At 34.3% G+C, this 16,597-nt stretch overlaps 1 protein-coding gene across 4 annotated transcripts in view; it reads right to left on the bottom strand.

Annotated features, from left to right (window-relative positions):
• Positions 1-916: 916 nt before the first annotated feature.
• The window catches only part of CLINT1 (clathrin interactor 1), a 53,501-nt gene continuing 37,820 nt past the window's right edge, over positions 917-16,597 (bottom strand). For 2 of the 4 annotated variants that reach the window (XM_054568114.1, XM_054568116.1), the window contains exons 9-12: positions 9,724-9,798; positions 5,883-6,175; positions 3,759-3,963; positions 918-2,595 (exon numbers count right to left, since the gene is read on the bottom strand). In XM_054568114.1, coding sequence (XP_054424089.1) covers positions 2,249-2,595; positions 3,759-3,963; positions 5,883-6,175; positions 9,724-9,798 — 920 coding nt within the window. In that variant the 3' untranslated portion in view covers positions 918-2,248. Of the gene's footprint in view, positions 2,596-3,758; positions 3,964-5,882; positions 6,176-9,723; positions 9,799-16,597 lie in introns of all 4 variants that reach the window. The other 2 variants (XM_054568117.1, XM_054568115.1) reach the window with 2 other exon arrangements.

The following is a 16,597-nucleotide window of genomic DNA, read 5'->3' as shown; positions in this document are numbered from 1 at the left end:
ATGGGCAAAAGAGAGCCCAAAATATTATTAAGAGTGTTGACAACTCCAAATAATTTGAGGGTATGAGAACTTTTCTTTGAAGTATCACTTAGTAAACCCATCAGAGACAAAACAGTAAGTTGGATGGACCTCCAATGAGGCAAGCCTTATGTTCTCTTTAATGGGCTCTGAAACAAAAAGTAATGGTAAGATATCCAATTGCATGTTGAGGTGCATCAATAATGGGGATGGGTGCTCCCTTCTGTCCACAGACACCACACAGGAAGAAGGCATGGTACAGCAAACACTTTAGAGAGAAATCTTAATTTTATTAGAAAAAAAATTTAAACACAAAAGCTTAGAAACAAAATATTTCCTCCAAGAACCATATAAAGGTGATGCTGTAATTCTCAATTTATAGAAAAATTCATTTAAGATTATGGGTTTTAAGTATCAGTGAAGATGTTCTCCACACTGCCACCAGAGCCTGGCTTAACTCTTCTGAAGTAACAACACTTGAAAGCTCCTATTCTTTGAAACTAATTTAAACACATTGAATTGTTGAAAGATTAAAAACCACAGTCAGCTAATTACACTCTCTCTCATCTCTTATTTAGCAAATGAATCACTTTTCATTACCACTTAGCAGAAGTACATGAATTTCTGCCTAATTAGAAATGGTGTAGATGGAGCATTAGCAAGAATGGAGGTCAGAATATCTTTGCTGCTTCATTTTTAATTCCTAACAGTAGAGTCTGATAAAAAATAGAGAAATCATTAAATAATTTTAAATTATTTATAAAAATTACTTTGCCCAAATTATAATTATTCCCCCCCACATAGTCCCAAATGTCTAACAGAAAGAAAAAGCAGTTCAACATTGATTTTAATGAACATTTTAATGTTATGTATAACAGAACATTATGAATACAATGGAAACAAAGTTTTATCAATTTATTTAAAAAAATTTCAACACAAAGTGGAGAGGTAATAATTTGATACCTATATTATAGTATTTATTTTAAAAAATATTTCCAGCTTGAGGGTGAAACAATTTTGCATTCCAAACTCTAGATTCATGATTTCTCATGTGAGCTTAATGCAGAATTACAGCAGGAAAACAAAAACATTTCATTTCCTTTATTTGTCATTAAATCAATAAAATCTTTGACTGCTACAGGTCTCCTTTAATAATATATATTTAACTTCTCTCTATTGGAATCATATTGCTAATGCCATATTATATACACTGAAAACCAAAACAAAACAAACACTGTATAAAATCTAAAAGCCAACATTGTTGAGTTCTAACATTTATATTTAACTTAAGGTCTTAATGAATTTTTATCTTTTCAATTTTTTGAAAAGACACCAAAAAAATAAAAATAAATAGTTTTCTCTTTTGACTGTTGCTAACTGTTAAATGGTGGCTACAGGGACAAACACAGAAGAAAGCCTTGCCAAGTTAATCACTGCAATTTGAAAATGATGACTGCTAAAAACAAACAAAAACACTGGAGGGTTTTTTTTTCTTCTTCTTTTAAAGGAAACCATAGAGCAGTCCTGAAAAAAATATCTTTCCTAGTTCTGCAAAGGATAATTATAGCAGAAGATATGGGAAAAGTCCCATAGCTATCACCAATTACTTAAGGAGGTTTTGTTACAATAAAAATTTGGATAGTATGATAGCAGTGTTGCTGGAACATTAGCAAAAGTATATACATTCCAGTTACCTTTGATTTAGCCATAATCACATATGTATGCCTTTTTTTGGATAAAAATATATTTTTTTTATAAAAAACTGATCATCCAACTTTAATGATTTCATATATGGGCTCAAGAGTGGTAATAAAAGGAACAGGTCCAATTATGACAAGGTGATTCAGGGACAGAAAAATCAAGTTCCTCAGGAAAAGAAAAGTATAAAATTAGAGATTCAAACATATTTATTCAGCCCTATGCCAGTCTTCCCACAACGTATGGTATTAACACGGGCTCTTCGCTGTATGAAGGCTTTCTTTCAATGGTCTCACTAACCCACTGGTCCATTCTCACTGGGAAAATTGGTTTTGACCACCTCATCTGAAGTGCTGCTGCCTGGCCATCTGAAATACCAGATATTTCACTTTTATAAAACAGCCTTTTTGGTTCTTTATATAGGTTTATTTTAATTAATTGATAAGAGGGGAGTTGATTACCATTTTCCATCCCAACATCACCTATCTGCACCACTAAAAATCCTTCATTCAATCTGCTCCATTATAATCTCTTATTTGCTAAAGTTGGCGAAATTTGCAAAGGCATCTTGCTTGGGGTGCACAGTTCCAGAAGTCATAGCTAGGTTGGGCATGCCCATTCCCACTGTGCCCGTCAGGCCCATCCCAGCAGCTGGCACCCCTATGTTCATGTTCATGCCCATCATGCTCTGGCTCATCATTGGAGTATTTCCAAGTGGGGCCATTCCCATGGTGCCAGTCATCACATTGGGCACGCTTATAGGCATGGGTCCCCCCATCAAAGGGTTAGTTTGGGGCCGGACAGGAAGCATGTTCGATGGAGAACTGAGGTTCACAGCTCCAAAACTCTGGGTCATCATATTCACAGGCTGCTGCATATCTACCAGAAGAAAACAGACAAAAGAACTTTACCACACTGAACTCTTACATTCATAGAAAAATAATACTATCTTCCTGACCACCATTACCTATAAGCCCCAATAAAATTCTTTTAGTGATTTTACAAGATAATTCAATTAACTGGCATTGTTTACTCTTGAGAAATATTCAGTGGCTGTTAGCTCCGGTTTCCCATAGATGTAGAAACAGTAGAAGTGGGCTGGGGAAGACATGAGGCACTTTAAAATCATTCCCACAAACTCCTTTGTGGAGTCCTATCTAACAAATTGTCAAGAGCTATTGTGTATCAAAAGCCTTAAAAAAGTTTATATCCTTTGACTCAGTCTACTTTTATAATATTCAGAAAAAAACCCACAAGCACAAAGTTTATACAAACAAAATCATGGAGTTCTTTAAAACAGCAAAAAGCTGGAATAGCTAACAACAGGAACTGTACACTTACATGATGGATAACTATATAAATCTAAAAATAATTTTTTAAAGAACATTCAACACACAGATACAAGAATTTAATGTTGAATTAAAACTGCAAGAAACAAAACATAGATGGAATGATTTATGATTAAAAATATAAGTCAGAAAAGATGGTGATTATGATTATGGAGTGCAGATGATTTTTGTATCCTTGTCACATTCGCCCATATTGAAAAAGTTTTCTTCTTTTAAAAAAGATTTTATTTATTTATTTTTAGAGAGAGGGGTAGGGAGGGAGAAAGATATGGAGAGAGACAATGATGTGTGAGAGAAACATTCACCAGTTGCCTCTCACCCGCCCCCAACTGGGAACCTGGCCTGCAACCCAGGCATGTGCCCTGACAGGGAGTCGAACTGGCAACCTTTTGGTTCGCAGGCAGGCACTCAATCCACTGAGCCACACCCGCCAAGGATGATAAAGTTTTCTACAACAACTATTTGTATTTTGGTGATCAGGCCCCTCAAACTCACCACAATCCGGTGAATGTTTTCATACCAAGAACAGAATAAAAAATTCAATGTACTGGGAGGAATAACAAGTTATTATTTGAAAAACTCTGAAGTGAGCACAAACCGTGTGCTAAGTATTTTCATTCATGGCCGGAAGCAATCCTGGCATCAGGGCAAAAGATTACATTTACACAAAGAATAAGTCTTGCGGCTACTTACTCTGCTGTTGAATCATTGTATTGAGTGATGGCTGCTGGGGTTTGGAAGGCTGCATACCAGGTAGTAAGTTGTCTAGGCTGATGTTTACACTGGGGTCAGACCAAGTAGAGGGCAAAGTTTTGCTGACTGACTTCTGGACCATATCTGTATTCTGATTATAGAGAGGATTAGGCTTCTGCAGCACTGTGCTAACATTTTGCAAAGGCTGGAAAATAGAAAAATGCTCTAAAAATTAAGCATCTGCTCTATAAAGATTATCAGATGGCAGTTTAATAACAATAACTCCAAATATATACTAAATTCTGTATTAAACTCTTGAAATTAAAAAGAAGCACAGATGGTTTAAAGTCTTCAATAGCCTGAATCACTAACTCCCCTGAAATGTTCCTCTTAAGTCCAAATCATGTCTGGGGTGGAAAAAACCAACATATTTACATGAACAACTATCCTCCTATCACCCAAAGTTTAGGAGCCACCATCCCAGGGCAACTACCAACTTCAGATTAGTATAGATTTAAGGAATATACAAGAATATTTATTCTTACAAAATGGAATTCAGGATATGATTTCTCATGTTATAAAAAGTAAAACAATCAAAACAGCAAATTATATTTCATATATTCTGACTGATATTTCCCTGCTCCATAGACATTATCTATTGACTGAAGTGAGCAACACTCGTGGTGCTTGCTCTATGTGGACCAATTCAGGAGAAAGGAGAAATTCGGGAGAAAGAAGCAAAGGTGCCTGATAGTTACAATACTAAGGAAAACTGTGAAAAAGATCAGAAAAAGGGAAAGGAATAACAATGGGAAGAAATAATTTAAAATGTACCAATGCACAGAATCACAACACAGCTGCAACTAAGGTTGCAAATTAAGATTGGCTTTCTGCTTAGATCATATCAAAGAAACTCAAAAAATAAACTGACTTGGGTTTATTAAGTGGTGCACAGTTAATTTAATGGTACTGGTGTGACTTTCGTGTCCATTTTCCCAGTGTTAGATCTAATTTCTGTTATAGAAAACAGCTGCCCTCTGCTTCTCTCTCTTCTTCCTTTATCCTAACACCCAAAAGAGGAGAATCTACACATTAAAATGAATAATTAGCACCATACACAAATATTCTGAATAGCTTCAATCAAAAAAGCAAGTTCCTAGTACAACTCACACTATATATTCTAATCCTATACTTGTTCAAATTCTAAGCTAATTTTGGGTCATTTAGATTTAACTATAAAAAAAGTGAATTAAAAAGCTCCCAGTTTTAATTTTCCTTTATGAAAATGAGAGTTGAAAGAAAAGCATAAACATGTACTGTAGAGCAGGCCCAGAACATGGAAGAACATTCATCATTTTAGGGAATGATTTTCTTCATTAGCAATGGTTGCTTGCAACCAGTAAGTGACACTTTTTGAAGAGTATGACCTGAGTTTTTAGTGAATGAGTGCCGGTTACGAGTGAAGCCAATATAGGCACACTTCTTTTCACTGCACCTTGCAGACACTACTTTTCATCACCATTGAGGATGACCCTCTGCCATCAAAAAGATTATGACTTGCTGAATGAAGGCTCAAATGATGATTCACATTTTTTTAGCAATAAAACATTTCTAAATTAAGGTATATACATTATTTTTGAAGACATCATGCTATTGCACATTTAACAGACAATAGTATGGTACAAATGTAACTTTTAAGTGCACTGGGAAACCAAAAATTCATGTGCCTTGCTTTATTGTGATACTAGCTTTACTGTGGCGATCTGGAACCCAACCTGCAGCAGATATAAGGTATGCGAGTATCTCTATTATTTCTTAAAAACAATTTTTAAAAACTATTAAATACCGATTTTTAAACTAATTCAGTAACATTTCAGCCAAGTGCCTTTGCTCTGTGAGGCACTGTGAACGAATGGCTTCGCATGGACTACAAGATGCGTGCGAAAGCTTTCCCTCTAGAACTCAAGTGACTATACCAGGGGAAAGCGTGTAAGGTAAATGCAGGGTGCAAAAGCAGTCTAGAAATCTCTTGCTAATTTTTGTTTTATGCTCATCTGCTATGAGATTAGTTAGAGTATCTCAAAGATTATAAACCGCAGTTTCCAAGGGAGGCAGACAACTCACCTGTGATCTTGACATGGGCAAACCCAGCCCTACAGTATTCGTGCTCATCATAGAGAAATTCATACTCTGGGAAGATGTCATGGTTGCCTGGGACGAACCCATAAGATCGAATAGGTCTGAAGAATTTGAGGCAGCTGGAGGCGGGCCTAATGCAGGTTGTGAGCCACTGACAAGTTCTACAGCTGGGTGTGAGGCACTGCTGAAGAGCTCACCGCTGGAAGCAACAGGGCCCGATGGGGCTTGGTTGAAGGCACTCCAGTCACCAAAATCTCCATTCCCACTAGTTGCAGTTACTGAGAAAGAGAGAACGATAAGAGGTGAAGCTTTCTGAAGTGCACAGTACAAATACAACAATCTATGAATAGAAACAAATTAGAGCTGATCTGTGTCCATTTAGATTAACATCTGCAGGTACCATCTCCATCTGGACATTGTTCTTTCTCATGAATATTTCACAAGTATTAACAAGGTGACAAAGAAAAAGAAAATAAAACTCCCACAGATAAAGTAAAATCCATCTCTTAGAAGGTCTGATGTGACACACAGAAAGTATAATCAAAACTTCCCTTCAACCTAAGTTTGCATATCAAATATGGTTCCAGCTAAACAAATATGAACTAGCCCAAGACCCTAAAAAGCAAGAATAAAACTATAAACTGGTTAAACTTTTTGCTGGGAGATCCAGAATCCTCATGCAAGGATATACTCAGTAAAACCAGAGAATTCAACTCATTCCATTCATTCATTATTTGGAAAGGTTCAAAGAGAAATCAAATTACAATTTATACCATCTCGTAAATAAAACCCCAAATTCATGAGATTAAATTTATGAAACAAATGCAGAAAAGTATGGAGGAAACAACTCTATAAAATTAGCCCTGACTGGTGTGGCTCAGTTGGGTAACCAGTTCAATTCCAGGCCACAGCAAATGCCCAGGTTGCAGGTTCAGTCCCCAGTAGAGGTGTGTGTGAGTGGCAACTGATCAATGTTTCTCCCCATCTCTTTCTCCTTCCCTTCTATTTAAAAATAATTTTTTTAAATTAAGAAAAGAAAACCTCAATAAAATTAGGAATAGGGTTAGTACATTTCTGTAAGAAGTTCTTACCCATTTGGCCATGCCCCACTGATTAACACAAGGGCTGTAGATAGCCACAATACAGGTACCCTGAATACACTGCTTGCTTCAAATAGGACTGTTCATTTACTTATTTAAATAAAATGTGGGGTATATCGTCTTAAGAGGCGAACTCATGCTGATATTAAAAAATATATAACTATCACTACACTTCAAAATATAATTACAAGATTTAATGTATTCAATAATATAAAAATTGATAATAGGTTAATTAAAACACTAGTGTTTAGAGTGTGGATTCTGTACCTTAATAGCTGTGTAACCCTGAGCAAGCTACTTAACCACCTCTGTGTCTCACTTTTAAAAACACCCTAAGTTGTGCCCTAGCTTGTGTGGCTCAATGGACTGAGTGCCAGCCTACAAACCAAAGGGTTGCCGGTTCGATTCCCAGTGTAGGGCACATGTTTGGGTTGCAGGCCAAGTCCCCAGCAGGGCACGCCAAGAAATGCAACCACACATTGACGTTTTTCTCTCTCTCTTTCTCCCTCTTCCCCTCTCTAAAAAATAAAAAAATAAAATCTTAAAAAAAAGAAAAAACAAACCAAACCAAAAAACCTAAGTTGTGAATATTAAATAATTTAATATATAGTAAATGCCATTTAAGGGTTGTTACTTTTACTTTGGATTAATTGCGAAAACACACAGGGAGAGCCAAGACACTGTACTCTCTGTCCTTCGGGTATGCCTTATAAAAGTGTAAGTCCAGCTTTATAAATTCTTCATATGTAATATTAATTATTTGTAACACAATACATATAAAGGCAAGTGATGCTTTAAAAAGTTTTTAACTAGATTATACACAATTCTAAGTAAATAAACCTTTCTTTAAGAAAGGGAGAAATAGATAAATATGAATTAATAGAAACTGAAAAGACAAAGTGAAGAAAGAGCTACAGATAAACTGTCATCTGAAAGCAAACAGTATGTATTTCCAAGTTAATTAACACCATCTCTTTGCATTCCATGTTCACTTACAACTTAGAAATACATTATGTCTAGGTGAAAAGGTAACCAACCACAGCAATACTGTGTCTCATTATGCTAAATATCAAGAGAACAACATTAAGTCTTTAAAATTATATTTTTCTATTACCATATTAAAGTATGAGCACACTCAAAAGAGAAAATAATTCACTTAGAAACCCTAAGCTCTACTGACAATTTAATACAAGAACTCAGCTAATATTCATTTCCTCAGGGTTTTACAGAAACATGTCTTTGATCTTCTTTACAAAAAAGACTGAATTAAGAGTTTTTACAATTACTTCTATATATTAAACAATTTAAACTAACTTAAGTAAGACTGTTGGATAAAGGTAAACTTTATGCTGGTTTTATATCTGATATATAAAAGTTTGAAACAGAATGGAAATTGGGACAAATGTGTTGCCCATCTGAAAACTTGATCTGAGATGATTAATCTGAGGAAGATATTTCAAGTGGGGCATATATTGTTCAGATATGATTAATCATTGTTGCCACAGTTTCAACCCTTTGCGTAATGGTGATCAAGTTATTGTAATCACATTCATACAAATGAAGAGATGTATCACTTAGCAACATTAACATTTGAATTATCTGCATAGTAGGCAACATTATATATATAAAAACGTTTGAGAATTACATTGGCAGTCTGTAAAATTAGGGCAATGTTTATCTTCCACTTTGATTTGTCTAAAGAAAGCTATTAACCCTTCAGAAGGCATAACCACACTTCTAAAGGAAGCATGACTCCCAATTTTAGAAAGGTGGAGGCTCAAAGGCTTTCCCACAGTTAACCAGCTACTATAGCCCATGGTAGAGCTAGTAATATAAAAAAGGGAAAGACAAGCCATTTACCTTAATCTCTGATGTTTAAGCCTATATTCTGCTTGGATGTTGGCTTCCCCTCAACCCTTTTTAAAAATTGAAGTATAATTGACATATAACATTATATTCGTTTTAAGTGTACAACTTAATTATTTGATATTGGTATATATTGTGAAATGATCACCACAGTAAGTCCAGGGGTGTCCAACCATTTGGCATCTCTGGGCCAAACATTAAATACACAAATACTAACAAAAACTGATGAGCAAAAAAATAGTTTTAAATAAATTTACAGTTTTGTGTTGGGCCTCATTCATAGCTATCCTGGGCCACATGCAGCCCACAGGTTGGATACCCCTGGGAAGGCATTTTAAAATTTCTAATCTAACATGGAGTGAGGAAGTTCTGCCTGAGGTTCAACTGCTAAGGATGTGTCAAAATGAAGTTATTTGTCATAGAAATGCTCTTAAGATACCTAAATTACAGAGAAATGAATTTTACTAAGTAGCCTGCCCAAACCCAAAGTCCCTGAATTTCATTCATGAAAATCATAAGCTAAACATAAACCACAATACCCTTGCTGCTGAAAAGATCATTTATGCTTATTCAAACTTCCTATTCCCCCCCTCCACCCAAAAGTCTAAATAGGAGTTACTTATGAATAAGAACAATTTTATTTAAGTGTACGTCAGTGGTCTGTAACCCAATTAATTCATCTGGCGCAATTAAGACACTGGCCCAATAATATACCTTTGAATAAATTCATTAGTAATTACAAATACTGCATGGAAAAAAATGACAGAAAGAAGCTAATATGGGAGGGAGGGAGGAGGTTGTTTTGTTTTGATAACCTTTTCACTGCTCCTACATTTCTGGCCAATCCAATCGGGTCATACCTTGGGAAGGGAAATTGCCTGATGCAGCAGCTGAGCCAAAGTCAGCAAATCCGCCAAATAAATCAGCTGATCCTCCTAGAAATTAAGTATGAGGAAAAAGTTAAATTGTTAGAATCACAGAACAATTGAGAGTAATTTCAGGAAGCCACTTTAGCACCACACATAAAATACCCACTATTAGAGGGCCCAGACCCATCAAAAAAGCTAGTTCATTGATCTACGTTTTCATGGCCCCCTCAAGCTGTCACAGACTCTTACACTTCTCAGTTCTGTATCTCGTAGGATAACTGACACTACAACTGTGGTTAAAGTTACCCCTCACTTACATTTCACAAACATAATGCGGGCATGCAGTTTATCCAGCCAGTTAGTCTCTTTATAAAAATCTTCACTGGATGCTAAAAACTGGGTAAAATGCTGCTGGGAAATAAGACAGTTACATAATCTTGAAACATCACCCCACAGGTTATTTGGTAAATACAAGGGGATGAAGCTATTTTTACAATGGAGAAATTGGATGGGTAACAATTTAAACAAGTGATCATACTTAATAATAGGACAAAATAGTATTCATGGGCTCTCTAATGTAAGGAACTGGAAAGGCCATCATCACCCATGTAGACATTCCTGCCAAAAATATTTAACCTGAATCTAGTGGTAAGGAATGAATCAAAGATACAAATTGAGGACATTCTGCAAAACAACTCCTAAGACTTCAGAAAATGTCAACATCATGAAAGACAAAAAGGCTGGAACTACTCTAAATCAAGAAGCCTAAAGAAGCATGACAAGTAAATGAAATGCATGATCCTTGACTGGACTCTGGATTTTTAAAAAAGTGCTATCCTGAAATGACATAACTGAGACACCAGGGAAATCTGAATTTCGGTCTGTATGTTATTAGACAATATACTATTTTCATGTTAAATTTCTCAAGTATGATAATTGTATTTATATTATATATAAATATAGTGATTATAAAGGAGAATGCCCTTATTGTCCTGAAGGATTTTAGGGGCAAAATGTCGTGCTGTTTGCAATTTTCTCTCAAATGGTACACAATAAACAAATAGTACACAATAAAAAAATGACCAAAAAGAACTAAAGAAAAAGAAAATGTGGCAAATTTTACAAATAAAAATTAGGGGAAAAAAATTGTTTACTAATGAGCAAGCAAATATTTGCATTTTTATTATATGAAAAAAATAGCTTTTTGATATTTCTATACTGGTATTTTTAAAGGGGTGAGACCCAAATCGTAAGGCTGCAAATCAATCTCTGTGTACATAACATTACATTCCCAAAAAAATCTTTTTGAAAGCACTACATGGATAAGAATATTTACTTTCATCTACAATTTGAACAATAACATTACATTTTAATATTCCATTTCTCTCCAGTTATCAATTAAATAGCAATAGCCAAAGGACCTAAAACTGTAAACAGTTGTCCTTATTTTGTCCTTAGAGGATTTCACCTCTTTAAGAGTCAGAACCTTAGAAGTTTAGAGCAGCAGTTCAATTATGGTGCTTTTAGTGTTATGTGAACATTATATAGGTTACATCACAGCTGCTTAGCCTGCAGTGCTTAGAAACTAGCCAGGTGGGACTGGAACATCTGGGCTGCACTCAAACACCACCAGGGACAGCTTTCAACATCTGGTGCCATTTCTGAATTGTCTTATCGCTGCAAGACATTTTGCCCCATCTGCTACACTCAACTGGGTTAATTAAACTAGAACCATCTCCCCTTCTTAATGAATGGCCAGCAGTAATGAAGGGAACAAATCAGTTCCTGATACATGTGTATTTAGTATTTCTTTTTAATGCACATTTACTGTAGTCAACTATCAGCAGCCATAACTAATTCTTCATTGTTTCACCTCATTACAAATGCACATATTCACATATATTCTCACTCAACATGAATTAACTCCCATCCCACCAAGGCCAAGGTTCTTCACTCCCTATCAACACTACAGCTCATTTGTTTACTTTTGCTTTATCCAAAGGATAATATCACAGCGTTTGTTGTTTTCTTTATAGGTACATATATCATGATAAAGTGTGACAGGAGGCACAAAAGATCAATGACCTATATTTTTAAACTATTTAAACAGGCACACATATTAATAAAAAGTAGCAGGGAAATGAATGCAGCAAACTGTTGTGCTTAATGTTCTTAAATTGTCTTCTGTAATGTTCCTTCATGTTCAAGATATTGATCAAAGTATACTATCAAGTAACAAAATGATAGTTAATCATTTACTATAACATTAAGGGATTTGAAAATTGGGAATTACTTTAATTTGCTTCATCCAAGCAGTGAATAAGCATCAATATGTAATTTATTATGCCAAACAAGTTAGGAATTTTCAAATCTTAGTCTGAGCTATAAGAAAATTCATATTGCAGATAAAAGCACTGACTACTGTAGATTACAACTTCAGACTGGGTAGGATATTTATTTTTGTCATACCCTGAATGTAGTAATTCAGATAATTACCTACTTTGGTTATTCTACTTTTCTACCTTCTAACACCTAAACTGAAATTATACTATGTTCATAACTTACCTACAGCAAATATTTATTCCTTTCCATCCATACTGTAAGGGAGTTTGATTTTAACACAGCTACTTTAGGAACACTGGGAGTAAAGAATGGAAACACACACACAAGTACTTTACAGACAGAAGCCACCCTTCCTTGAAAAGAATTTAACTTTTCTCTAATTATCTGTAGTGCCAGATATTATGCTTCTATTTGTTTTATACAATGTGATCCTCAACTCCGAAAACTACCTTAAAATTTTAAAATCTCTATTTCATTTAGGAAAAAGTCTTTCTCCTAGGAGAGACTATCAAGACCCACATGCATGATGTTATTCGTACCAATGCCTTAACTCCAATAGAAATTTTCTATTCTTAAGCGTTTTCCCAGATAACTTCTAAGGGAATTTAAATAAAAGAGACTACCAAAAATTGCCGCATGTGGAAGACTGCTAAATTTCACAGCAAGAGCTATCCTTCAAGATTCCCACGTGAGAGCTGTCATTACAAATGAACCATTTCCATCTGCTTTTTCAGGGGAGTAAGGAGGTTATTTACAATCACCAGCTGGGAACGTGTATTTTCCAGAGCAATACTGTGAACAGGAAAAATACAGCTGAACTAAATGTGGAAATTTCCTTCAATAAAAAATTTAATCTAGATTACATTATAAAACAAACTTTTGCATAAAGAATTCTCTTACAAAATTTTTTAAAATGGTGAAATGACAATGTAAATATATGACAAAGAATATATGTAAGAAGTTCTTTTAAAAATCAGTAAGGATAAACATTGTAATTAAATAAAAAAATGGACAAGGGACATAAATAGACAAGTTATGACTAATCTATAAAAACAAAAAGTATTCAAACTCAGTTATCAAACAAATGCAAAATGAAATATTATTTTCTGTTTACCAAATTGAAAGATTTTTGAAAGGTGTTATCTCACTACTTCATAATAGAGAAAATTGTGGAGAAAAAAGAATCCAAAAAACCTAATGTCCAAAGCATGAGATACTGATTGGCTAAAAAAATTACAGTATATCCATACAGTGTTAAGATTATTATAAAAGTGATTGAAAGGTCTATAGAAGAATGTCAACTATCATAAGGAAAGAGTCATGAGATCTTGGTTTAAAGCAGTTTACAAAAAAAAAAAAAATCCTTATTTAGAAACCTGAAAAAGATTTGCCACACAATAAATGCTAAAATATACTGACTGAATATACAGAGAATAATGTATGTAAAAAAAAAAGTATTCGCTAAAATTGGTAGTTAACTTCATGCATCTAAGTTATGGTGAATTACTTGTTTTCCATCAAACTTACAGAATGAGCATTACACTTTTATAGTGAAAAGAGAATGATTAAAAATTTTTATTTTTGTAAACTTGACTTAAACTACAGGGACAACTCCCAGGAAATTCTAATATATGTTGATGTATTAAGGATATAACAAGGTGGTTCATATTCATGTAAATATCCTCAACAAACTTTAGTGATTACTGGTTACGAGACAATAGGTTCAAATATAAATGTAATGAAAATTTTAGATCTGATATACCTTAATCTTTAAAAATGTTTTAACTTAAAAAAATCATAACATACGCAAGTCATGTAATGTCTTTCTATTTGTACTATGATGTATCTTCTCTTCAACATCATTTATTGTACTAGAAATAACTTATTTAATAGTATGTTAACCATGACCTAAATTCCTTAATTACAAAAGGAAAAAGAAGACAACATGGACTTTTAAAGTGGCAAATACTTAAAAAATGAAATGGAATGGTTTTTGGCATTCCATTTCTAATTGGCTTATTTTCTAAAAACTTTAAATTATTAATTTAAAAATGTTTATTTAGAAATATCCTACATGTAAAAGACATCAAAATATCATTTGAGTACAGATTTTAAAAGAACATTATGACAGTTGGACATTTATCACAACAGTCTCAAGTAAATCTTGATGAATGGGTTTACATGTGTATTTTTAAACTTGGTAGATATCTTATGATTTTACCCCATATATACTTTTGAAATTGCTAACAAAGGGATGTGATAACATATACAAAAAAAGAAGATCTGAACATTTTCTCAGAGGGGAAATTTATCTGGTGAGCAGTACAGATGCCATATCTGTTTAGGTTTATAGTTCGTGTCCATATTATGTGCATGATGGTACTATTATAAGTATAGGCACATCTGGTAAATGACACCCAATGGCATACCAAATAGCTATGCTAACATGGTAGATTTTTAGACTTTCTAATGTGTAGGTGCTAAAGATTTAGCACTGCTAAAGGTTTCCACTGCTGAATTCAATTTCAAATATATTACTGAAATATTTAAACAGAGATTTTGGGTAATGAAATTTATGTACAGATGGGGGCGGGTTTGTACAAACTGGTTAAATCATACCGTTTCAAATAGGAGATAACTTAAAAAAATAATTCTAATATCAACCCACATTTAGTTGTTTAAAAAGAGAATATTAAGATAAACATTAAGGCAAGAAACATTCCAGGGTTCATTTGTCTTAATTATTATATTAATATTAATTGTTATTTCTATTTAATTAATCAATCTACTGTTAGTACTGTAGAAGAAAAATGACTCAAAGATTTCTTGCTAAGCAAAGGAAGCACACTGGTATTTAATAATTCTCTCTGTTCAAAGCAATCTTGGTAACAGAGGAAAAAAGTTACTTCCATTCATCTGACCTTCCTAGTTATTTCTTCTCTGATTGCTCCATTAAAACTCTCCACAGATGCATGGAAGGGGCTCTTTAGTATTTCACAGAAGTCCAAAATAGTTGATATTCTGTGACACTGTCTGCATTATATGACTGCACACTGACTGCCATTTAATACTAGAGTTAAAATCCTAAATATATAAAAAGCACATAAATTGTTAAAAAAAAACTAATGTAGTTGTTTGTAACCTTGTACATGCAGTTTAATAATTTTAGTGTGAGTTTACAATTACAGAAAAAAAGGGGATGGGAACTAAAGAATTTCAGAAACTAGGTTGAACAAGATACCCTATGAAGTTCACTTCCAGTTCAAGAATTTTATGATACGAGGAAAGGAGAAGAAGAAAATAATAGGAGACTTAAATTACATGTACTAAACTATTAACTAATTTCCATCATAGTCTTCTTCTTAGACACTAATCCAGTTTTAAAAAATCATTACACACGACTAGGAACAATACATTTACTTGCTCATTACTTATATGCCAATCTTGCCATCTACAATCTACTGTGAAATGACCTTTAAACAGGTTGGGAAAAACTGTCTTTAAAGAGAACTTTTATTTTTTTAAGCTCTTTGACTTGTAGCAGTTTATTAGAACTCCATAATCACTGAATACAACCTAAAATATAAATTTCCTTGAAAGTAATTTATAGGGAATTACTCAAAATCTAGCACATAGTGGTAATCAAATTGAAGACACCATTAATTCTACCTTGAGAAAATCTTGGTAAGCAAACTATTCTATCGCTGTAGCCCTTTTAAAACATGTCAGGTAGGTAAACACTTTCATAGAATGCCCCCTTCCTCAAAAGTATTCTGCATGTTTGTAATTAAGTAACTATTTGTTACTCTTGAAAAAACGATTACTCTACATCCACCACTCGACTTTCCTCTGAGGGCAAGAACTCTTTTACTAAGCATTACACCTCCAGCACGCAGACCTGTGTCTGGTTCAACAAATATTTGTTGAATAAATTAATGAACTCTAGGTATGGCAATACTGAAAGCCAGAATTAATATTCAGCAAAAGACAGTAACATGAGCAGAGCAGTACATTTTGCTTACAGAGAAAGCAAAGGCCCCCAAATACTCAGTGCTAAAGAAATTAAAAAGTATATTAAGTTATCAGTCAAATATTTAAGCACCCTTCCTTATTTTAGGTAACTGGACAATTCCCCTCAGGGAATGTTCAAGGCTCACTAATTTCATATTAAAAATAAATCCACTGCAAAAAAAAATTATTTTTCATTCCACCCTTTACTTGACATTTTTTAAAAATTACTTTTTTCCCCTTTGCCCTCCTCTGTCAAGCCCACCTCCTGCTCCCAGTCAATCCCCACACCACTGTCAATGCCCATGGGTCATGGGCTGCCTTGACTGGGGTGGTTTAGTGGGTTGGGCATCATCCCACAAACCTGAAAGGTCTCCAGTTCGATACCCAGCCAGGGCACACACCTGAGTTGTGGGCTAAGACCCCAGTTGGGCAACTGATGTTTCTCTTACACATCAATGTTTCTCTCCCTCTCTTCCTCTCTCCCTTCCCCCTTCTCTAAAAATAAATAAAA

This window comes from Pteronotus mesoamericanus, unplaced genomic scaffold (genome assembly GCF_021234165.1).
Source record: "Pteronotus mesoamericanus isolate MK-2021 breed Mesoamerican mustached bat unplaced genomic scaffold, CSHL_Meso_final contig_2, whole genome shotgun sequence".
Lineage (NCBI taxonomy): Eukaryota > Metazoa > Chordata > Mammalia > Chiroptera > Mormoopidae > Pteronotus > Pteronotus mesoamericanus.
This window is presented reverse-complemented; position numbering and strand designations above follow the sequence as displayed.